The 24,856-nt window shown below is 47.0% G+C and overlaps 1 protein-coding gene across 1 annotated transcript in view; it reads right to left on the bottom strand.

Moving 5' to 3' along the window:
• The window catches only part of LOC307110365 (uncharacterized protein C16orf96), a 35,768-nt gene extending 11,601 nt beyond the window's left edge, over positions 1–24,167 (bottom strand). The window contains exons 1-10 of the mRNA XM_079789473.1: positions 23,703–24,167; positions 15,437–15,541; positions 11,252–11,332; positions 10,953–11,039; positions 10,189–10,844; positions 9,320–9,993; positions 6,092–6,177; positions 5,615–5,725; positions 2,268–2,342; positions 1,666–1,830 (exon numbers count right to left, since the gene is read on the bottom strand). Of these exons, the coding sequence (XP_079645599.1) occupies positions 1,666–1,830; positions 2,268–2,342; positions 5,615–5,725; positions 6,092–6,177; positions 9,320–9,993; positions 10,189–10,844; positions 10,953–11,039; positions 11,252–11,332; positions 15,437–15,541; positions 23,703–24,164 (2,502 nt within the window). The 5' untranslated portion in view covers positions 24,165–24,167. The remainder of the gene's footprint in view (positions 1–1,665; positions 1,831–2,267; positions 2,343–5,614; positions 5,726–6,091; positions 6,178–9,319; positions 9,994–10,188; positions 10,845–10,952; positions 11,040–11,251; positions 11,333–15,436; positions 15,542–23,702) is intronic.
• Positions 24,168–24,856: the final 689 nt, after the last annotated feature.

Here is a 24,856-nt window from a genome sequence, read left to right as displayed (position 1 = left end):
AAAACAAGACAGTTATATGGTGACAGAAGGTTAAGTCAAAGGGCTCAGAAGCTAGTTCACAGGCCAAAGATGAGACCATGTGAGTGATAAAATAAATAGTAACTTAATTGACTGAGTGAATTCCTAATATATATAAAAACCCTGGGTTCATCACGACTGGAGCCTTGACCAACTGGAAGTCAGTCTTGCAGTCAGCACTGGGTTGCCATGGCGATCCAGCACTGACTGCTACAGCTGCAGGCAGGGTGACCCAGCACTAACTGCTGAGGGGGCTGCGTATCAGGCCTGGAGAGAGGCCTGAAGAGAGAAGCAGGGTCTGATCTGTAGTCTGTGTGACAGCTGTTGATCAGCACTTGCCTCTCTCTCTCTTTCTCTGGGCCGGGCCAGCAGCCGCGCCTCCATTTCTCTCCAGGCCTCCACCGGGGCTGCTGATCAGCCCCGCCTTTCTGATCAGGCCCCATTGATAGGCCCAGAGATGCTGACTGGCATAGAAACTGACCAATCAGAACCAAACTGGCAGGCAGAGGAGGGCAGTTGGGGGCAAGATCAGGCCAGCAGGGGAGGGCAGTTAGGGGCAATCAGGCAGGCAGACAGAGAGGTTAGGGGTGATCAGGCAGGCAGGCAGTGGAGTTAGGAGCAATCAGGCAGGCAGGCAGAGGCAGTTAGGGGCGATCAGGAAGGCAGGAAGGTAAGCGGTTAGGAGGCAGTGGTCCCAGATTGCAAGAGGGATGTCCGACTGCCAGTTTAGGCCTGATCCCTGTGGGGACAGTCAGACATCCCCGAAGGGGTCCCTGATTGGAGAGGGTTCAGGCTGGGCTGAGGGACCCCCCGCTCCGTGCACTGGGCCACTAGTTGAATAATAAAAATTCATGATTCACAGTGACACACAAAAAAGAAATAAAAAAATAAAAATAGCCCTAACTGGTTTGGCTCAATGGATAGAGCATCGGCCTGTGGACTGAAGGGTCCCAGGTTCGATTCCGGTCAAGGGCATGTACCTTGGTTGCAGGCACATCCCCAGTAGGGGTGTGCAGGAGGCAGCTAATTGATATCTCTCTCATATCAATGTTTCTAACTCTCTATCCCTCTCCCCTCCTCTCTGTAAAAAAATCAATAAAATATATTTTAAAAAATAAAAAATAAAAATAGAAACCCTCAATTGCCACCATGTTTTGGATGTCGGCATTTCAATCAATATATTACCCTGAAAACTGATCACTAAAGGAAGTAATTCATCATTTTTCTGTCTTTCCTGAAAGAACCATATTTCAGGGTAATTGGCTCAAGTTGATGAAGGAAAGCTCTTCACAGATTTCTAGCTGATAAATGTAGAAGCTACATCTGTCTTGCTCCCTTGGGTTACTTGTTCTAGGGGGAGTCAACTGCAATGGTGTGAGGCCACTTGAGCAGTCCTAAAAAGTAGTTCATGTGGTGAGGAAGTGAGGAGTCTTGCCCACAGCCATGTGAGGGGGCCATCTTGGAAGTGGCTCCTCTGGCCCCAGTCAAACCTTCAGATGACAGCAACTTCATGGGAGACCCTGAGCCATTCAGCTAAGCAGCTCCCAAATTCTTGACCTTCAGAAACTAAATGTTTGTTGGTTTAAACTGCTGAAGTCCAGGGTAACTTGTTATGCAACAAGTGATAACTGATACAGGGAAGCTCACCTTGCTGCCCAGGTCCTTGCTGAGCTGATCCACAGTCTTCTTCCAGTCATCCTCTTGGGACACGATCCTCAATAATATGCCCTGAATCATCTCGTTCAGCTCCATTGCCGTCCTCTCCAGATCAACCCGGCTTGCCTTGGCTGCCATGGTGCTCTTGTCAGCTTTCTAGAGAGAGAAGGGTCTCAGAGAGGCAGAGCTGCTGGGGTGGGAGCAAGGAGAAGCTGGGGGAGATCAGATCATTTTGGTCAATTTTTTCAAGTTTGGGACCCTGGACATCTAGCCTTGGCTTAAATTCAATCCTGGGGTCTATGCTGGCTCAAAGACAATCATCAGATCTAAGCCACGGTTTTCCTATGACAGAGTTGGTGAGTGATTTTTAAGTTCACATAACAAATTGTCACTAACTCTGAAGCACTGAAAATAGGTGTTGATGGGACAGCTTTGAGAAGTGTCTCCAGCCTTTCCATGTGAATAAAGGTGGAGGGAGACTCTGAAGTCTCTCTGCCGGATTTTGTCTTGGCTCGGTGATTCCATTTCCCTGGGTGGGAGAGCTAGGGCTCAGGATGAGGGAGCAGGAGGGGGAGAGGAATCTCCTCACTCACCTCTTTTAACTCCTGCTCCATTGCAATTTTGTCTGCCTTGAGCAATTCTAGGTTTCTTATTTGAGACTGGAGAATCTAAGAACAGAAGCAACAGGCATGTCAGCCATCCTTGGAATCCCTGAGGATAATAGCCACCTCTCACCTCTACCCTTGCTGTGGTGCTAAGAAGGGACAATGAGACCCAGGTGGACAGCAGGTAGGGTGGGCACATGGGAAGGCTTGGGCTCCTGGGTGCCTGGTGCCCAGATTAGAAGGGAAGAAATGTGAGACTTGGGAAAAGTTGTCCTCTTGGAGGCAGACATGGCAACTTTGCTGCATAGGGAGGCAGACCTAAGGAAGGAAAGCATAAACCAATGCTTTTGGCTCTTTAGATATTTAGGACGAGTTCCTCTCTTCTGATCTGTAATGAGGGCCCAGTAAGAACTGCAGTCCATTCATCAGCCAAGCACTTACATATCACATACTGTACCCCATTGTCAAAGGAAAACTCTTCTTTCCCTTTATCATAACTCCACAAAGAACCAACTCTCTCCATTACTTCTGCCCTCTCTCCACTTACTGAACTCTCCTATGAGGCAGCAGCACTGACCTGGTTGGGAAGAGCCTCACACCCACTGGGGCATGTCCCCAGGGGGTGAGGTCACTTTTCCTCCAAAGCAGAAAACAGGCTTCTACTTCTTCCTTCATATCTGGTCTTCCTCTCATCCTTAGCAACAGAACCTCCAACTTTTAGCTGGCATCTGACCTCCCAGAATCATGACTATATTTCATAGCCTCCCTTACCGCTTGGTATGACCACTGGGGTACAAATAGAAGTGGATAGATGTCTTATTCACTGCTGGCTTGAATGCAGAGTTAATGTCTAGAGCACCAGCAGCCATCTTGGAGCTTGAGGTGACCTTGTGAATGGAAGTCACACACCACGGAATTTTAGACCAGCTCTAGACCAATCATTTCTGACTTTCTTTTTTTTTCTGTTACCTTGTTTCAGTCAGTTATTTGGGAGTTCATGTTATTCACAGTTGAACCTAATTCTAATTAAAGCAAAGCTCCATCACATCCACTTGCAAAGGGAAAGTAATGTTTTCCAGAGAGTCAAAAAAAAAAAAAAAAGTTCTGTTCTCACTTATTTTCTTGCTGTATTTTTAGTGGGAAACACTCCAAGAGACAAACTCTAAGGTGAAGGATATGTTTCCATCTTGATTGGGTGGTAGTGATATGGATGTGTAAACAGGCAAAAATTAATTCACCTCTTATACTTAAAACTTGGGCATTTTACTGTGCATAAATTATACTTTGATTAAAATCACCAATATCACTGTTTACTACTAAATTCAGAAGAGCCTAGATGGTGTCTGTCTTGTTGACTGCTGCATCACCAGGCCTTGGAAGGGTGCCTGGTGCAGAGTGAAGGCTCAGTAAGATTGGCTGAATGACTCAATGAATGAATAAGGATTTTTTTTGCATCACCTGTCATGGTCATGACATTTCCTCGAGGACATCCAGATAAAGCAGTAACACCTATCCCAGATGTGTCTGCATGCCCTCATTTCTCTACTGGAAGGGCTCAATAGGGGCTGCTGATCTCTTGCACATGTTCATTTAAGACATATTTAATGAAATATGTGTTTTATACCAAGCCCTGTTCTTCCAGGCCCTTCAAGGGTTAACTTTTTTTAAAAAATATATTTTTTTTATTTTTTACAGAGAGGAAGGGAGAAGGATATAGAGTTAGAAACATCGATCAGCTGCCTCCTGCAAACCCCCCACTGGGGATGTGCCCGCAACCAAGATACATGCCCTTGACCGGAATCGAACCTAGGACCTTTCAGTCCGCAGGCCGACGCTCTATACACTGAGCCAAACCAGTTAGAGCAAGGGTTAACTTTTATAAGCAATTAATGTTTTCTTGTTGGCACAAAGGACAGGAAGGTAGTCAAGACAAAGACTGCCTTGCTCCATCTGGTGCTATTTGGTTGGGCCTCATCCTCTGGAGTTTCTCTCAATGAGCAATAACTACTTGGAGACAAATACTATGACCCTTCCTCCCCTCGTGCAGGGCAGGGCTTAGTGCTGGGTACACACATCAGACATGTTGAATGAACTGGCTCATCTCCATTGAGTAAGGGAACCAATATATCCCTAGGACACGGCAATCTGGCCTCTTTGAAGCCGTGATGAAAAGAGGGCCCAGAGTTGTCAGGAGCTGATGTTACTGATCTGGGTACTCACAAGGTCTGATCCTATTACCCTAGTCTCCTCTGTCCACACACAGTCCAGAACCTATCCCTCCCACCTGCACTTAAGCTGGGAACTGGCTCCCCGTGTATGATTTCTTTTTCTGAGTTTCCCTGTGTGGGTCCTCTCCCTTTTTCCCCCTGCATCCTAACGCATCCCACCAATAGCCCCCTGACTGGTAATCAGAAGCTCCCATGGAAACCACCTCAGTTGGTTCTGTTTGAAATTTCTTCTCTTTCTACTCTGGGAATGACTTCTCCAAATGTCTGGGACACGTCACAGACTGGACTGGTCCTGAGGTCCAGCTCAGCAGTCAGAACACATCAGGCTCATGGAGAATGTGTCTGGTGGAGTGAGCCCCAGGTAAGGGTTCTGTATCATTTCCATACTTTTCATGTCAGCAACTCCGCTGTTCCAGAAAGGCCTCTTGGCACTGTTCGGTCAGAAAGGAGGTTGTTTAGGGGGAAGTTATGAATATAACAGTTGGTGCAAGAAATCCTCTGATTCATTCGATTCTTTCAGCACATTTTGAGCCTTCACTCTACGCCAGGCATCCTTCTAGGGGTGGGTGACCCAGTGGTTAACAAGAGGGACACTGTTGCCCTGTGCCAGGGTTGCAGGCTCGGTCCCCAGTAGGGGGTGTGCAGGAGGCAGCCGATTAGTGATTCTCATAATTGATGTTTCCATCTTCTCTCCCTCTCCCTTCCTCTCTGAAATCAATAAAAATATTTTTTTTTAAAAAAGAGGGACACTGTCTGGGTCAGTGGTTCTCAACCTTTCTAATGCCGCGACCCTTTAATACAGTTCCTCATGTTGTGGTGACCCCCAACCATAAAATTATTTTCGTTGCTACTTCATAACTGTAATTTTACTACTGTTAGTGAATCCTAATGTAAATATCTGTGTTTTCCGATGGTCTTAGGCTCTACAGCAGCGGTTCTCAACCTGTGGGTCGCGTTTGTTTCTAATTGAAGTGTAATTTACACACAGGAAAATGGCCGCTGGTTCCCCTGCCTTTGGTACACCTGTGAAACCTTGGAGAAGGTCTAAATATCCCCATGAATAATTATCCCCTCAGCTGCCCACTGGGACCACCCAGACCTCCGAACCTTAAACTCCTCCAGGCGATTATAGATCTTTTCCACTGCCCTGTCCAGAATGACGTAGTGATCCTTCATCACCGCTATTTGGTGGCCCCAAACTCTCTCAAGTTCCTCCTCCTAAAAGGGGGAGACACAGACATTCAAGGCCTCTGCTTCTGAGGCCACCATGGGTGAGATGGGGCTTGAAGAGTGTACCAGACCTGTGTAACTCCAACTTGCCATCTGCCCGCCCCCCCTAAACCTGCCATCTTTCCCTCCCGCAACCTGCCATCCTAACAACTCTGGGACACTCACCCACATCCTGGGACCCCTGCACCAGCTGGAGCAGTACCAGGGGCTGCGGCTGCCTTCTCACCCCTCACTCCCCTGGCCTCCTTTCAGCTATAGGACAAATGCTGCATCTGGTTCTGGGTCATAGAGCCTGCCATCAGCTTGCCTTGCACCATCATCTTAATAAAAGCTCTTTCTGCCCAGGACACTGACCTGTAACCTGGATTTCTGGAGGTTTCCAACCTTTTCTTGCAGTATGTCCACTGTCATCCCAAGCCTGGAAGAGCTTCCCATATCAGCTGAAAGCAAAGGAGGAATGACCGTTGGAGGCAGGAATGGAGAAAGATGCTTTGTTTAGACCGCCACCTGCTTCTGTTATGAAATGTCTGAGGTGGTGCTGCAGTCCAACAGAGCAATACTATGCTGTGAGCTTGGGGTCTTTGAGGTCATTTAAAATTTTCTAGTAGTCACATTTTAAAAATCTAAAAAGATGCAAGTAACATAAATATTTTTATTTGTTTTTGTTTTGTGTGTGCATTAATTTTATTTTTTATTTACTTATTTTTAAATAATGTTTTGGTTTGAGTTTGTTTTTTTTTAATATGTTTTATTGATTTTTTACAGAGAGGAAGGGAGAGGGATAGAGAGTTTGAAACATCAATGAGAGAGAAACATTGATCAGCTGCCTCTTGCACACCTCCCACTGGGGATGTGCCCACAACCAAGGTACATACCCTTGACAGGAATCGAACCTGGGACCCTTCACTCCACAGGCCGACACTCTATCCACTGAGCCAAACCGTTAGGGCTGGTTTTGTTTTTGTTTTTGTTTTTTTACTAGAGGCCCAGTGCACGAAATTCGTGCACAGGGCGGGGGGTGTCCCTCAGCCCTGCCTGCACGCTCTCCAATCTGGGACCCCTTGAGGTGGGATCAGGCCTAAATGGGCAGTCGGACATCCCTCTCACAATCCAGGACTGCTGGCTCCCAACCGCTTGCCTGCCTGCCTGCCTGACCACCCCCTAACCACTCCCATGCCAGACCGATCGATGCCTAACTGCTCCCCTGCCAGCCTGATTGCCCCTAACTGTCCTCCCCTGCCGGCCCGATTGCCCCTAACTGTCCTCCCCTGCCGTCCTGGTCCCCCCTAACTGCCCTCCCTGCAGGCCTGGTTGCCCCTAACTGCCTTCCCCTGTTGCCTGGTCACCCCTAACTGCTCTCCCCCTAACTGCCCTCCCCTGCAGGCCTGGTCCCCTCCAACTGCCCTCCCCTGCAGGCCTGATACCCCCCAACTGCCCTCCCCTACAGGCATGGTCACCCCTAACTGCCTTCCCCTGCTGGCCATCTTGTGGCAGCCATCTTGTGTCCACATGGGGGTGGCCATCTTTGACCACATGGGGGTGGCCATCTTGTGTGTTGGAGTGATGGTCAATTTGCATATTACCTCTTTATTAGATAGGATTGATTTCAGAGAGGAAAGGAGAGGTAAAGGGGGAGAGAGAGAGAGAGAGAGAGAGAGAGAGAGAGAGAGAGAGAGAGGAGAGAGAGGAGAGAGAGAGAGAAATATCAATAATGAGAGAGAATCATTGATCTGCTGCCTCCTGCTTGCCCCACACTGGGAATCAAGCCCACAACCCGGCATGCGCCCTAACCGGGAATCGAAGTGACCTCCTGGTTCACAGATTGACGCTCAACCACTGAGCCATGCTGGCTGGGCAATGTGTGCATTAATTTTAATAAAATATTTTATTTAACCCAATATATCTAAATAGTATCATTTAAGTATGTAATAAAAATTATTATTGAGATACTTTGCATTCTTGTTTCTATACTAAGATTTCAATGTCCACTGTGCACTTCACACTTAGAGCACATCTGAACTTAAACTTGCCCCATTTCAAGTGCTCTACAGCCACGAGTGTCTCCAGATTATCATATTAGAGCAGGCCTAGAGAAAACTCTCCGAATTTTACTCCCCTCCCCAAAATGACCCTGAGCAAAACTATGAAGTACCTTATTTAGAAGAAAGTTATTCACCACAAAATAAAAAGAAAGATTTAACAAAAGAGGAGGTGGGTAATAAAAAAATAGACACGCTATATCTAGTTCCAGATGAGAGGTCAAAAACGAATGTACAGGACAGAACTATGAATGTATGAAAGTTGCAGCCAAGACATGTTTATAACCTAACAACAGTTTCCTTAAAAATAACAGCTGGTCAGAGGTAGAATTTGGGTTACTATGGCTTTACATTTTAAATTAAATTTAGAATCTTAGCCATGCCCCAGTGTTCACTGATATCAATGTGGTTCTTTGTAACTAAGTGATGTTCTACTTTTTCTTTTCAAGATTTGTGAACAGCACTGCCCATCAGGGGTGGTGCCACACATGGGTTGGACTTAGATCCATCCAACTATTGTACTTGGCAGAGAGCAAAACAGCAAGGTAATGATTTACAGAGGGTAGGAAAATGGATCTCAGAGGAGGTTCCCAGGCCAGCGGCATCAGCAGTATTTCCCCAGGAAGGGTTAGAAACGCACATTATTGTGACCCCCTCAGTCGCCTTAGTCAGAAACTCTTGGGGTGGGCCCCACGGTCTGTGCTTCACCAAGGCCCCCCCCCCACCCCAGGGGGTGCTGAGGTGAGCTCAAGGGTGAGAACCGCTAGTGTAGGCCACTGTGCCCCTCTATCATCACTGCGCATATGCCCATCATGGGCATGAAATGGGAGCATAAATGTACTGGTCCCACTGACACCTAGAATGTGACTGTGGTGTTTAAGGATACATATGTGTACCAGGCAGCTGTTCTTAATCCCAAACTGACTGTTTCATCTGGGGGCTGTTCAGTGTTGTTGGACACTATGGGAATCTGGACTTATCAAAACACTGTGTCTTGCCGAAACCGGTTTGGCTCAGTGGATAGAGCGTCGGTCTGCGGACTGAAAGGTCCCAGGTTCGATTCCGGTCAAGGGCATGTACATTGGTTGCGGGCATATCCCCTGTGGGGGGTGTGCAGGAGGCAGCTGGTCAATGTATCTCTCTCATCGATGTTTCTAGCTCTCTATCCCTCTCCCTTTCTCTCTGTGAAAAATCAATAAAATATATTAAAAAAACAACAACAACAACAAAAAAACAACACTGTGTCTTATGGGCTGTTGAAAGGGAGATTTTCAAGAGTAATTTTGACATGTAATTTTCCTCTTTAAGCACAAACTTTAGACTATAACTGCCCCTCTCTCCTAAGGTAAGACCTTACTGTACATTCATTGTAAAGAATAGACTAGACTAGTAAGAGGCTAATGCTTACACCAAAGTAATGAATGGCAAATGGCTGAATGTAGATTTTGTTGGGGCAGTTAAACAAAGGAGAGGAGGTGCTGCTTGAAGGCCCTGGGGAGGGCCCGAGCCCTTACCACACTTCCCAGAGCCAGTCTGGGCCTACCTAGATGAGCCATGTGATGTTGCATGCTGGATGACAGCTGGTCAAGCTCTTCTTTCAGGGAGTCGTGTCTAATGGGTATCTGGGCTATGTGGCTCATGGAATACTTGACGGCCTTCTTCTTGTCTTCTGGGGTTACAGCCTGTTTGGCGACCAGCATGGCCTGGGACAGGCCGGTTTCAGGAGCGACGAAGGGAGCAGCAAGCGGAGAAGTGAAGAACTCTTCATAGATCATATCGGCGTCATCAGTGGAGGCTAAGGCCCCACGGGAAGACCCAGCACCCACAACATCTGCAAAGACTCCTAAGGGTCCAGCTGCGGCCATGCTTGTTGCTACAGAGGCCAGTTTAGTGGCAGGGGCATCCTTGACGACCAGGGCTGCGCTCTCGGCTGCCCGGGCTGCTGAGCTCGCAGCAGCCGCATAGGCGGCGGCAGCAGCAGCTGCAATGGCAGCAGTAGTTTTCATCCGCTGAAGGGCGGTCCGGGCACTCTTAGGGGTTACTTCTTTGGAGGTCTGAGCAGCAGGGGTTCCATCCTGAGAGACTTTCTTGGACTGTGAATAATCTTCTTCCATACCTTCTGAGAGAGATGGGAGCTGGTGCATCTCTGCCTCGCGACCCTGTGGCTGCTGTGTATAAGGCCAGGCTGAGCCAGGCTCCATGGCCGGTGGTGGGGCCCTGAAACCCTGGGGGTCCAATTGGCCTGGGCCAGGCTGGAAGTGACCTAAGCCCCAGAAAGGCCAACTGCTACGTGCAGGCAAGCCTCTGGGAGAAAGCACGGCTCTTGACAGTATAGGCCAGAATCCTGGTGGTGTGGGCCAAGGGCCTGGGGCAGGCCCAGGCCCAGAGGGAGGACCAGGTCCAGGTCCAAACTCAGGCCCAGGCCCAGGGGGTGTGGGTTCAGGGGCAGGCCCAGGTCCATACATAGGCCCAGGTCCATACGGAGTCTCAGGTCCATACGCAGGTCCAGGTCCATACATAGGCCCAGGTCCATACGGAGTCTCAGGTCCATACGCAGGTCCAGGGGCAGGCCCAGGTCTGAGGAGAGGCTCAATTCCGGGGGCAGGTCCAAATGTAGCCCCAGGTCCATATGCAGGCCCAGGTCTGGTCATAGTCCTTGGTCTGAACCTAGGCCAAGGTGGTAGTATGAACCCAGGTGTCAGACTGGGCCCTAGTTTGGGTACAAGGCCAGGCATGGACTCAGGCTCTGGCCTCGGCATAGAATCAGGCTCAGGTCCAGGCTTGGGTGCTGGCCCAGGCTCGAGTGCCTGAGGCTGGCCCAACCCCTGGGCCCCTGTGAGAGGAACTTTGTGGGCAGACTCCTCCTTCTGTACTTGCCCAGGGACCGGGTAATGCCAAACGGTATCCAAGGACCTGGGGCGTTGGACGGCCTCTGAGATCTGGCTGGGACGAGCACTTTCGAGGAACATGGTGGTCTGGGGAAGATCAGGCTCTGGGAGCTTCTCTGTAACTTTCCACACATCAGACTCTTCCAGCTGTTCTGAAACAGCTCCCTGTTGAACAGTTCCCTGTGGAAAAGGGAGCTGGGGTGGCCAGGGCTGCACCAGACCAGCTCAGCAATCATCCTGTCTGTTCCCTCCCACCTACTTCCCCTTCCTCCATCCTCCTTCACTTACCGGGGTGAACAAGGCCTCGTGGAGGCTACTCCAGAGTACCATGTCGTCAGGTTTGGGGATGGCGCTAATCTTGTTCTGGAGAGCAGTCTGGGAGTGAAGGAAGGAGTTGGAAATAAAGCATGTGAACCTGGAGGTTGTGATACCCTTGGATGTGGTTCCCTTGTCCACACTGCCCTCTATACTTGCAAATGAATGGGCCTTTCCAGATTGTGTTCCCCTTCTTACCCCTCCCCATGCACAGCACCCCTGGGCCTAGAGGTCAGGGGACCAGGGAGGGAGGATGGGACCGAGACTCTCACCACATCCCGCTGCAGCACATTCATCTTCCGGTTCTGCACTTTTAAATCATCAAAGAAAGTGTTTATGCGTTCCGGGTGTATCTGTCAAATAAGCCAAACCCATGCATCAGGAGTGTAAGTTCTGGTCCCAGCCCTGCTTCTCCCACTGCTCAAATACAAGGACTTAGCACTAGGTGACTAAGAGTTGGAGAAGGAAGAAAAAGTGTTTCCCAGTGAGTGAGAAAGGGGTAGAAAAGAGTCCCCTGGGCAAAAAAGTTTGGGGAATGTTGGGCTTAAAAAGCACTCAATGGGTTTTTGTACTGCAGGACTCTTCAGAGCTTTTATTGGGCAAAAATACATTAAGGACCTCCAAACCCAGCCGGTGTGGCTCAATGGTTGAGCGTCTACCTATGAACCAGGAGGCCACAGTTCAATTCCCGGTCAGGGCACATGTAAAACCTTGGTCCCTGATAGGAGGCGTGTAGGAAGCAGCCAATTAATGATTCTCATAATTGATGTTTCTCTTTCTCCCTCTCTCTTCCCTCTCTGAAATCAAATTTTAAAATATTTTTTTTAAAAAAGAAGAAAGACTCTTACTATTTGCAACAGCATGGATGAATCTGGAGAGCATTACACTAAGCAAAATAAGCCAGTCGGAGAAAGATAAATATCACATGATCTCACTCATTCATGGAATATAATGAACAACATAAACTGATGAACAAAAATAGATACAGAGACATAGAAGCATCAAACAGACGATCAAATCTCAGAGGGAAGGCAGGGGACAGTGGGAGAGGGAGGTAAGAGATCAACCAAAGGACTTGTATGCATGCATATAAGCATAATCAATGCACAAAGACAGTAGGGGGGTGAAGCCATGTGCTAGGGGGCGAGAGCAGGCAAAGAGAGGTCCATGGGGGGAAAAGGAGACATATGTAATACTCTCAACAATAAAGAATTTAAAAATAAAGAATCTCTAAGAGGTTGGTTGAGGAGGCATTGCTTCTCAAATGGATTTGTTCAAGGGTCCTTTTTAGTGTTTCATGACAATGCCCTTTCTGCTCAGATGGGAGCTACCTCGCCCAAGATTAAAGTTCTTACAGTTGCCATGATGATCAAATGCATACACTGACCTGTGCATTGAAGATGATAATTTTATCATATTATTTGGAGGCAAGTTGTAAAACCTCAGCCACAATACCAACCTGCGGGTGTAGAGAGCTGGCTTCTGAGCCCAGTTCCGACTCCCCAACTATGAGCTCACACTTCAGAAATTCCATGTCCTTTCACATCATGGTAAAGAGTTAGAACATCCTTGCCCTAACCGGTTTGGCTCTGTGGATAGAGTGTCGGCCTGCAGACTGAAGGGTCCCAGGTTCGATTCTGGTCAAGGGCATGTACCTTAGTTGCGGACACATCCCCAGTGTGGTGTGCAGGAGGCAGCTGATCAATGTTTCTCTCTCATTGATGTTTTAACTATCCATCCCTCTCCCTTCCTCTCTGTAAAAAAATCATATATATATATATATATATATATATATATATATATATATATATATATATATATATATATATATATAAAGAGTTAGAACATTCCTGGGTTGATGTCCTGTGGCTATAGAGGGAGCTAGCATGTAGGCCGTGCTAGGTTCATTCTATGTCTCAGTGTAAACAGAGCTTTCTAAAAGAGGAAGAGGTGCCCTCTTTCTCCTAAGTTAATGGAACATAAATAAACCTAGAGTAGCCAAGACTTAGGGAGTACATACCTACATGAATATGAAGCCAACCCAGAGGAAAATCATCACTGAGAGAGAAGTATTGATGTGGTATGAACACCTAGATCTATCTGTACCTGAAGGCATTCCTGTACTTTTTAGTAAATGAGACAATAAATTATCTGATTTTACCTAGGCCAGTGTAGAGAGAGCCTGGGAAGGCACATGGGCATTTCTCTAAATTGTCAGCTGAACCCGAGGCGACCGGCAAAGCCATGCGCTTTGCCAAAAAGGCAAGGGTGTTATCAGCTTGACCTTCATTTCAGCCCAGGTATCGGGGAGTGTGTTTTGATATGTAAATCCGGTCAAGCACCAGGAATGCTTGGGCCTACTCAAGAATGCAAATAATCTCCCTTGTCTTGACTTTTGGTGAAACTTCCTGGTATTTGTGGGTATAAAATAAACACGCTGCATGGGCTCTGGGTCTCTGTCTCTCCAGCAGAAGAGGGTAGCGGTCCCACCCGCTTCCCAGCTTTTTCCTCCCATTTTGTGTCTTGTCTCTTTCTTTTATTTCTCAATCCCCAGCTCCTCTACTCAGGAACTGGACCCGCTCTCTCGCCGCGCTGGACACGGAAAAGAGAGAAATATTTTTACATCAGGCCAGAATGAACTAAGACTCTGTCACTTACAAATGGTGTCAGAGAATAGCATGTTGAGGAGCACAGCATGGCGGAAGCCACAGAGAATTCAGTGGGAAGGGCCAAGTGGCTGGACCATGTCAGTCCCCATCTCCTGCCCCGATGGCTGTGTCCTCTGACTAAGAATGGGCTTCCTAGATTTATCCTTTTTTTTTTAATTTCTTTATTGATTAAGGTGTCACATATTTGTCCTCATCCCCCCATTCCCATCCCCCACCCCTCCCCACGGATGCCCCCACCCCTCCCCACGGATGCCCCCACCCTCGTTGTCCTTAACCATTGGTTAGGCTTGTATGCATGCACACCTTGGTTGATCTCTCCCCGCTACCCCACCCTCTCCCACCCTCCCTCTGAGGCCCGACAGTCCGATCGATGCCTCCTTGTTTCTGGGTCTGTTCTTGTTCATCAGTCTATGTTGTTCATCATTTCCCCTAGATGAGTGAGATTATGTGTTACTAGAAATATACTTATAAGAACCGAATGTGAGACGAGCAATAGTAGTTATGCTGACAGGCAAATGAATTAGTCTGTAGTAAGTTTCTTTCTGGACCAACAGTTCTTTTGAGACCCAATTTCAATGTCCACCAGTTCCTTATGTGTACATGTCGGCACTGACTTTTCAGCTCTGGATGGTGGACAAATGGTGGTAATGCAGGTCCGACTCCCTCTGGTTTGGTCTCGCCCGGATGCAGGGGCGCGGCTTCTCCCGGACTTAGGGGCGCGCGGCCTCACCCGGACCTGGGACCCAGCATCACCCAGGCCCCGGGGCGCGTGGCCTCACCCGGACCCAGGTGTGTGTAGCCTCACCCGGTCCTGGGATCCAGCCTCACCCGGACCCAGGGGCGCGTGGCCTCACTCGGACCCGGGTGTGTGCGGCCTCACCCGGACCCGGGACCCAGCCTCACCCGGATCCAGGGGCGCACGGCCTCACCCGGACCCGGGACCCAGCCTCACCCGGATCCAGGGATGCACGGCCTCACCCGGACCCAGGATCCAGCTTCCCCCGGACCCGGGACCCAGCCTCACCCTGATCCAGGGGCGCACGGCCTCACCTGGACCCGGGACCCAGCCTCACCCGGATCCAGGGGCGCACGGCCTCACCGGACCCAGGGGCGCGTGGCCTCACCCGGACTCAGGTGTGTGCGACCTCACCCGGTCCCGGGATCCAGCCTCACCTGGACCCAGGGGCACGTGGCCTCTCCCGGACCCAGGGGCACGGCCTAACCCGGACCCGGGACCCGGCCTCACCCGGATCCAGGGGCACACGGCCTCACCCGGACCCGGGATCCAGCTTCACCTGGACCCAGGGCGCGTGGCCTCACCCGGACCCAGGGGTGCATGGCCTCACCCGGACCCGGGTGTGTGCGGCCTCACCCGGTCCCGGGATCCAGCCTCACCTGGACCCAGGGGCGCGTGGCCTCTCCCGGACCCAGGGGCGCAGCCTCACCCGGACCTGGGACCCAGCCTCACCCGGATCCAGGGGCGCACGGCCTCACCCGGACCCGGGACCCAGCCTCACCCGGATCCAGGGGCGCACGGCCTCACCCGGACCCGGGACCCAGCCTCACCCGGATCCAGGGGCGCACGGCCTCACCCGGACCCGGGATCCAGCTTCACCCAGACCCAGGGGCGCGTGGCCTCACCCGGACCCAGGTGTGTGCGGCCTCACCCAGTCCCGGGATCCAGCCTCACCTGGACCCAGGGGCGCGTGGCCTTAGATTTATCCCATCACCCAACCACCAATGGTCTGAGCAGCATGGCCAGCTTGGAGGAGGCTGGGGAGGGTCTACCTTATTCCACATGTCCTTCAGCATGTCCACATCCTTCCTGAGGGTTTCAGTGGCAGACTTGAGTGTATTAATGTCGGTGAGCAAATCCTGCATGGTCTTCATAGACTGAAGAGGGAGAGAGGAGGAAAAAAACATGAAGTTGGGTGTGGCTGGGGGAGAAGCCAAGTAAAGTGTGGAAGTTCTCTGATGACTGCCATGGTCCAAGAAGTCCTCTTGCTATCCCAAGGCCTTCCCTGGAATATACTCAGAAGTCAACAAATGACAGTTGAATCAACAGTGCTCTGAGCTCTCAAATAGCCTAGGTGGGAAGGAAGCAACCCTGTGTTTGCATGTGTTCATTAACCAGGAGCCACTCACTATGAAGCACCTCATGCCCTTTGGTGGGAGCCACTGGAGATCAGCAAAGGAGTTATGATCAGATCTACTTTTTTTTAATCCTCATGTCAGGATAGGTTTTTATTTTTATTTTTATAGTGATTTGAGAGAGAGAGAGAGAGAGAGAGAGAGAGAGAGAGAGAGAGAGAGAACACTGATTGGTTGTCTCCCGGACATGCCCCAACCAGGGAATGAACCCGAAACCAGGCATGTGCCCTGATCGGGAATTGAACTCGCAACCTTTTGGTCCATGGGACGACACTCCAATGGACTGAGCCACCCAGCCAGGGCTGGATCTACATTTTTAGAGGGTCCTTCTGGCTGCATGTGTAAATTGATCTTAGGACAACAGGGGAAGCTGGATGACCAGTGAGGAGCTGGTCCAGGCAAGAGCTGATGGTGAAATGCTAGGCTCATAGCTGAGTTTCACCACTGACTGGAGCTGCTACTGCACCTTTCTAAATTTTTGATTTCTCAATCATAAAATGGGTATAAAAATGTGATAATGTATATAAAAAGTCTAGTGCATAGGCATTCAGCTAACAAAAATAAAAAATAGCAAAATGGCAGAAGTCCTTCTTTTAAAATAAAAAAAAAATTTAACCCTCATCCAAGGATATGTTTATTGATTTTTTTAGTGAGAGAAGGAAGAGAGAGAGAGAGAGAGAGAGAGAGAGAGAGAGAGAGAGAGAGAGAAACAACATTGATATGAGAGAGAAACATTGATGGGCCCTATATAAGCCCTGACCGGGGATTGAACCCACAACCTGTATGAGATGATGCTCCAACCAACTGAACCACACCGGCCAGGGCCAGAAATCCATCTTATTATTAATTATATTAAATGTGAATGGCAGAGATTGATATAATGAATAAGAAAACATGATCCAAACTCATGATGTCTAGAAGAGACATATTTAGATTCAAAGATGCAAATAAGTTGAAAATAAAAGGATATAAAAAGGTATACCATGCAAGCAGTATGCAAAAGAGAACTAGAATGACTAATATTAATATCAGACAAAGTAGACTTTAAGATAAAAATTGTTATGAGAGACAGAGCGACATTTATAATGACAAGAGGGTCAATCCATCAGGAATACATAGTCAGTAAATATATGCACCCAACAATGGAGCCCCAAAATACATGAAGCAAAAAGTGATAGAACTGAAAGGAGAAATAGATAATTCAACAAGAATAGTTGGAGACTTCAACACTGTATCTCCAATAATAGATAAAACAACTAGACAGATCAGCAAGGAAATAGAAGATATGAACAACACTGTAAACCAATCAGACATAACACATCTATAGAAAACTCCATTCATCAATGGCAGAATACACAGTCTTCTCAAGCACACATACAATATTCTATGGGATATGGTGGACCATAGAGCTAGTCTCAGTAAGTTTAAAAAGGACTGAAATAATACAAAACATGTCCCCTGACCACAGTGGAATTAAATTAGAAATCAATAACAGAAGAAGCTATTAGAAATTCATAAATATGTGGAAATGAAACAACATTCTCATAAATAACTAATGGGTCAAAGAAGAAATCACAAAGGAAATTAGAAAACACTTTGAGATGAATTAAAATTAAAACACAACACAAAAATTTGTGGGATGCAGCTAAAGCTATGCTTAGAGAGAAATTTTAGTTGGATGTGACTATATTAACAGAAAAGAAAGTTCTTATATCAATAGCCTAACCTTCCACGTTGAGACATTGTAAAAAGCAGAACAAACTAAAACTAAAGCAAGTAAAAAGCGAAACAATAAAGATTAGAGTAGAAACTAATGAATTAGAGAATAAAAAAATAACAGAGTAAATCAATGAAACTAAAAGCCTGTTCTTTGAAAAGGTCAACAAAATTAGCAAACCTTTGGCTAGATTGACCAAGAAAAAAAAAAAAGGAAACTCAAATTACGAGAATCAGAAATGAAAGAGGGAACATCACTATTGACCTGACAGAAGTAAAAACAATTGTAACCCTGGCTGGTGTGGCTCAGTTGGTTGGAGCATTGCCCAGTGCACCGACGAAGGGTCATGGGTTACTAGGTTGCAGTTCCCTCCCTACCTCACTTCCTCCTCTCCCTTTCTCTCTCTCAAAAAATCAATAAAAACACATCCTCTGATGAGGATTTAAAAAATTAAAACAATTATAAAGGAATACTGTGAACAACTGTATGGCAACAGATTAGATAAGTTGGACAAAATGGACAAATTCCTGCCCTGACTGGTTTGGCTCAGTGGATAGAGCGTCGGCCTGCAGACTGAAAGGTCCCAGGTTCAATTCCAGTCAAGGGCATGTACCTTGGTTGCGGGCATATCCCTAGGGAGTGTGCAGGAGGCAGCTGATCGATGTTTCTCTCTCATCGATGTTTCTAACTCTCTATCCCTCTCCTTCCTCTCTGTAAAAAATCAATAAAATATATATTTTTTAAAATGGACAAATTCCTAGAAAGACAAACTATCAAACCTGACTTATGGAGAAATAATCTCAAAAGACCTAAACAAATGACGAGATTGAAATCATAATAATAAAATAGCACAGAAGCAAGGCCCAGGCTCAGATAACTTTACCACTGACTTCTAGCAAATAGTTAAAGGAGAATTAATATAATTCTCCACAATTTTTTAATAGAAAAATTCCAAACTCATTCTGTGAGGCCAGATACCAAAATCAGACAAAGGCATAACAAGAAAACTAGAATATGAATGCAAAAATCTTCAACAAAATACTAGCGAACTGAATCCAGTAACACATAATAATATTCTATATAACCCAATTAAAAACAGGCAAAGATCTGAATAGGCATTTCTCCAAAGATGTACAAATGGCCAATAAATACATGAAAAGATGATCAACATCATTACCCACTGAAAGGGTAAAAGAGAATTGAACAGGGCAGAGGAAAGTTATTGTCCTTAGTAGATATCTTGCAGAAAGCTTGCTGCTTTGAGCTCCGCATAGCCTACATCAGCGGTCGCCAACCTTTCGGACCTCACGGACCACCCGTTGGCGACCTAGATAACCAGGAGACACCTGGCACCAGGAGGAACGAAGGACAAGACCCGCCAGTCAAGCTCTGTGTGTCAGCAGAGACTGCCTGCAGCCAGCAGAAGCTATAAAAGTCTTGCCTCCCCCTTCAGTCGGTGCTGACTCCTTTTTCGGACTCAGCCCATCTCCAACCAGACACTTAAAATAAAATTTCTTTTGATACATTACGGCCTCATGTCATAGGTGTGCGACCCCGACCACTCAACCTTTCACCTATCAGGGAAATGCAACTCAAAATCATAATGAGATACCAATTCATTCCCACTAGGATGGTTAGAATTAAAAGTCAGATAATAGTAAGTGTTGGTAAAGATGTAGAGAAACTGGAATCTTCACACACTGCTGGTAGAAATGTAAAATGATGCAGCTGTTATAGAAAACAGTGTGGTAGTTCTTCGTAAGATTAAACAGAGTTACTATATGACCTAGCAAGTCCACTCCTAGTGATTTACCCAAGAGAAATAAAAACATAGATCTATAAACTTGTACATGAATGTTTATAGTAGCTTCATTCATAATAGCCCAAAAGTGGTGATATACTCATAATATAGATTATTATTCAATTCAGCCACAAAAAGGAATGAAGTACTGATGCTATAAGGATGCACCTTGGAAACATTATGCTAAGTGAAAGAAGCCAAATACAAAAGACCACATAGTGTATGATTCCATTTATATGAAATGTCCAGAATAGGCAAATCTATAGAGACAGAAAGTAGATTAGTGGTTGTTTATGGCTGGGGGTGGAGTGAAGATTGAAGGAATAGAGTGGAGATAACTAAAGGGTACAGGGTTTCTTTTTGAGGTGATAAAAATATTTTAAAATTGACTGTGGTGATAGTTGTATACATTCAATTCTTAAAAACCATTGGATTGTATACTCTTTAAATGAGTGAATTGTATGGTATGTGAATTACATATCAATAAAGCTGATTGATAAATAAATGAACAAATAGCATCCCTATAAAAATGCCAGTTGGTTCTTTTGTTGTTGTTGTTAATCCTCACCCACAGATATTTTACCCATTGATTCCCATAGAGATGGAAGGGAGGAGGAGGGAAAGACAGAGAGAGAGAGAGAGAGAGAGAGAGAGAGAGAGAGAGAGAGAGAGAGAGAAACATCAATGTGAGAGAGGCACATCGATTGGTCACCTCCTGCATGTGCCCTGACTGGGCCAGGGATTAAACCTACAACCCTTTGGTGTGCAGGGGTGATACTCTAACCACTGAGCACACCAGCCAGGGTGCCAGTTGGTTCTTTTTTGCAGAAATCAACAATCTCATCCTAAATTCATATGCAAATGCAAGGGACTCAGAATCATAAAACAATCTTGAAAAAGAACAAAGTTGGAGGACTCACACTTGCAGATTTCAAAACTCTCTACTAAGTTATAGTAAGCAATACAGTGTGTTGCTGGCATAAGGAAAGATATAAAGATCAATAGAAGAGAATTGAGAATGCAGAAATAAACTCACACATTTACAGTCAATTGATTTCTCAATGAGTGCCAAAACAAAGCAACAGGGAAAAAATAGTCTTCAACAGTGAACAGATGGCTCTCCACATGTAAAAGAATGAAGTTGGATACCATACACTACTGGAATACAAAAATTAACTGATAGTGGTTCATAGATTTAAATATAAGAGATAAACTAGCCCTCGGTGGTTTGGCTCAGTGGAGAGAGTATTGGCCTATGGACTGAAGGGTCCCAGGTTCGATTTTGGTCAAGGGCATATGCCTGGGAAAATTTTTATTTTCTGAAATCAATAAAAATACTCTTTTTAAAAATATATATATTTTATTGATTTTTTACAGAGAGGAAAAGAGAGGGATAGAGAGCTAGAAACATCGATGAGAGAGAAACATCGACCAGCTGCCTCCTGCACATCCCCTACCGGGGATGTGCCCGCAACCAATGTACATGCCCCTGACCGGAATTGAACCCGGGACCCTCCAGTCCGCAGACCGACGCTCTATCCACTGAGCCAAACCGGTTTCAGCAAAATATTCTTAAAAAGAGATAAACTATACACTATTTACTCCTGTGTTGTAGAAAAAAACATAGGAGTAAATCTTCATGACTTTGGTTAGGCAATGGTTTCTTAGATACATCACCAAAGCACAAGTGATACCCCTTCCCTCCCCCACAAAAAAAAGGGAAGAAAAGAAAAAGATAAATTGGACTTCATCAAAATTTAAAACTTTGTATATCAAAGGACACCTTCAATAAAGTGAAAAGATAACTCACAGAATAATAGAAAATATTTACAAATAATATACCTGACATCACATACCCAGAATATATAAAGAACTCTTACAACTCAACAATAAAAAGACACATAACCCAATTAAAAATGGGCAAATAGCCTGGCTGCTGTGGCTCAATGGTTAAGCATCGACCCATGAATCAGAAGTTCACTGGTTCAATTCCTGGTCAGGGCACATGCTCAGGTTTTGGGCTGGATCCCCAGTAGAAGGCATGCAGGAGGCAGGGATTGATGTTTCTCTCTCATCAATGTTTCTATCTCTCTATCCCTCTCCCTTCCTCTCTAAAATCAATAAGAAATATATTTTTTAAAAGGGCAAATAAGCTGTATAGACATTTCTCCAAAGATACACAAATGGCTAACATGCGCATGAATACTCAACATCATTAGACACCAAGGAAATGCAAATAAAAAACATACACTCAGTAGGATGGTGATAAACAATCCAATCAAAAAATGGGCAAAGGGCCCTGACTGGTTTGGCTCAGTGGGTAGAGCGTCAGCTTGCGGAGTGAAGGGTCCCAAGTTCGATTCCAGTCAAGGGTATGTACCTTGGTTGAGGGCACATCCCCAGTAGGGGGTGTGCAGGAGGCAGCTCATCGATATTTCTCTCTCATCAATGTTTCTAACTCTCTATCCTTCTCTCTTCCTCTCTGTAAAAAATCAATAAAATATATTTTTTTAAAATGGGCAAAGGACCTAAATAGACACTTTTCGAAAGAGAACATACAGTAGAAGGCCAAGAGACATATGAAAACATGCTCGAAGTCACTAATCATCCGAGAGATACAAATCAAAACAACAATGAGGTACCATCTTATACCTGCCAGAATGGCTATCATCAACAAATCAACTAATGACAAGTGCTGGAGAGGATGCGGAGAAAAAGGAACCCTCCTTCACTGCTGGTGGGAATGCAGACTCATATATTTTAGAAGCCTTCATCCATCAAGGTAGGCAAGGGGCATGCTGCTCTTCAGGGGCTGGCCCCTTGGACACTTGTGTCTACCTCTCTGGCCTCCGAGGCCCTCCATGACCTGCCCTCGGCCACCGATGCAGCCTTCTTTGTCTTTATAACCATTTTTGTCTTAAAGTCTATCTTGTCTGATATCATAGTCACTCCAGCTCTCCTCTGGTTACTGCTTACATGGAATATCTTTTCCCATCCTTTTACTTTCAACCTATTTATGTCTTTGAATCTAAAATGTGTCTCTTGTTGCCCGGCCAGTGTGGTTCAGTGGTTGAGCATTGACCTATGAACTAGGAGGTCATGGTTCAATTCCCGGTCAGGACATATGCCCGGGTTGTAGACTCTATCCTCAGTAGGGGGCGTGCAGGTGGCCTATCAATGATTCTCTCTCATCATTTATGTTTCTATCTCTCTCTCCCTCTCCCTTTTTCTCTGAAATAAATATAATGGTCCATGACCCTCCTCTGGGGATCAGCCAATATGACTGCCCCTTTATGCCCCAGTGTGCCCTGTGCTGGTTCCTGCCACTTGCTCCTTTAGAAAGGGCCCCTTCCCATCTGTCTGTCACCTTTCCAGAACTATCTCAAGTGCCTCAAACCTGACTCCTTTCCCCCAACACTCTGTTCCAGTTCTCTTTATGGCATGTGCCTCAGAGTGGCTTCTCCATGTGATGGATGTTCTCCATCAGCCCCTGTATATCCACCCAGATCCCCACCATGTCCTCAGTGCCCGGGCGGTTGACCCACAGGCACTACTGTGCCCTCCAGTTTGCAACCATCACTTATATCAATGGGAAAATGACAGAAGAGAGGGCATGTTATTTATTCCCCAAGATGCAAAGTCTTCTCCAGAACTACAGGCTTTTATGGATAACCATGTGCTGAACAGGGAGGCAGGAGAGCACATGGTCCAAGGCAGGCCCTGGGTCAGAGGCCTCAGCACCTTCCCTGCTCCGCTGTCACTTGCTGCAGTACCATCAGCAAATTAATGAACATTTCTGAGTGTCAGTTTCTCACATATAAAGCACGATAATACTTCTTCCCACTTTTCACAGGGCTAGTTCCTAATAGATTTTTATTCACTTGCTTTCTGTCTGTCACCCTTGCTAGAACAAGAACTCCTATTCACCATGACTACCATGATGCCTCCCTCATGGGAGGTCCTCAATTATTTTTTATTGAGGTGAGATTCATATAACATACAATAAACTACATTAAAGCAAGTAATTCAGTGGCATTTTGTGCATTCACAATGCAGTCATTGCCTCCATCTAGTGCCAGAACATATCCATCACCCCAAAAGGAGATCCTATAACAAATAAGCAGTCACTCCCCATTTTCCCCTCTGTACAGCCCTGGCAACCACCAATCTGCTTTCTGTCGCTATGGGTGTGCCCATTCTGGACATTTCATAAAAATGGAATCACACAATATGTGGTCTTTGTGTCTGGCTTCTTTTCTCAGCACTTGACGATGAATGCAAGCTTGGAACTTTGGTTCTGCCTAACTCCCAAATGGGGAGGGCCCATCACAAGGGGGCACAGGGAGTAAGGGGTGTGATGCCTGGGAGGAGCCCAGGTGGGTTACCTTTTCTAAGGCTTCTTCATTGCCCTCCACCATCTTCCGGAGCTTTATCATCTGCCACAGTTCCTGGGCAGGCCGGTTGGTCCCTTGGCTGCCGTCCAGCAGCATGGAGGTGGAAGGCATTTCATGCAGCGTGGTCAGCTGGCTCTCCACCTTATCGAGACGGCTCACCACGTGGTCGAAGACGTTGCTCAGCCTCTTCAGGGGGTGGACGATGGGCTGACCATCTCCTTCCCGGGGCATGAACATGCTCTGTGACGTCTGGAGGAAGTCCTCATCCCCTGAGAGGACCTTCTTGAGCTCAGCCATGTTGATGTGCTCCAGGATGCCATGGAGCACCAGTTGCAGGGCCTTGAAGTTCACCACACCATACTGGGGGATGGCAATGTTGACCAGCTCAGAGAATGAGAGCGAGAAGCTCATGTTGCCAGGGGGTTCATCCGAGCTGGGGTTTGGGGCATCCATGGGGACAAGTGGTGGCCTTCAGTGGACCCACGAGCTGCACAAACAAATGCTCAGAGAACCGGAGAGGCTGTAAGTCACGACAGTCAGGGAGAAAATGGCCTCTGTCCTGGCCAGAGCTCAGATGAGAGTTTTTGGTTGCTAGGATACCAAAGAACGTGGCAGTGGGCGTGCTTCCGAGGGTCTGGAGTGGGGCAGAGGAGGTACTCAGTTAATAGTTGATGAATGTTTGAACCAACGGCTGTTTCTTTTCATTCAAGCCCTTTGATTATGTAAGACCCAATGATCCTTTCCAAGAAGCATTCTGGGAAGGTGACAGATAGGCAGCTCGCTCCTCAGAAGTCTCTAGAATCAGAACAGGAGAGTTCTTGGAGTTAGGAAAGCCCAGGTTTCAGGACCAGAACCTGAGGAGCTGCTGGTTGTGGGACAGTGGCCAAAGGCCACACAGGTGTTCGTTTCTGGAGCAGGAAGGTGAAAAGTGCGTGAGGTAGTGGCTTTTGTCAGGTCTGAATTCTGCATGTCCCTGCCTCTCTCCCCCCCCGCTTCCCTCCCCCGCCCCCCCCCCCCCCCCGCCGCCACCCCAGAGACATGAGTGACCTCTTGAACTCTGCTGTGCTCCTCCTTGAGCTGGGACTCATCAAGACCCCAATGCTCTAAAAGCCTTAAGGACACGGCCATGAACCAGCTGCCGCAGA

This window comes from Cnephaeus nilssonii, assembly GCF_951640355.1.
Source record: "Cnephaeus nilssonii genome assembly, chromosome: 2".
Classification (NCBI taxonomy): domain Eukaryota; kingdom Metazoa; phylum Chordata; class Mammalia; order Chiroptera; family Vespertilionidae; genus Cnephaeus; species Cnephaeus nilssonii.
This window is presented reverse-complemented; position numbering and strand designations above follow the sequence as displayed.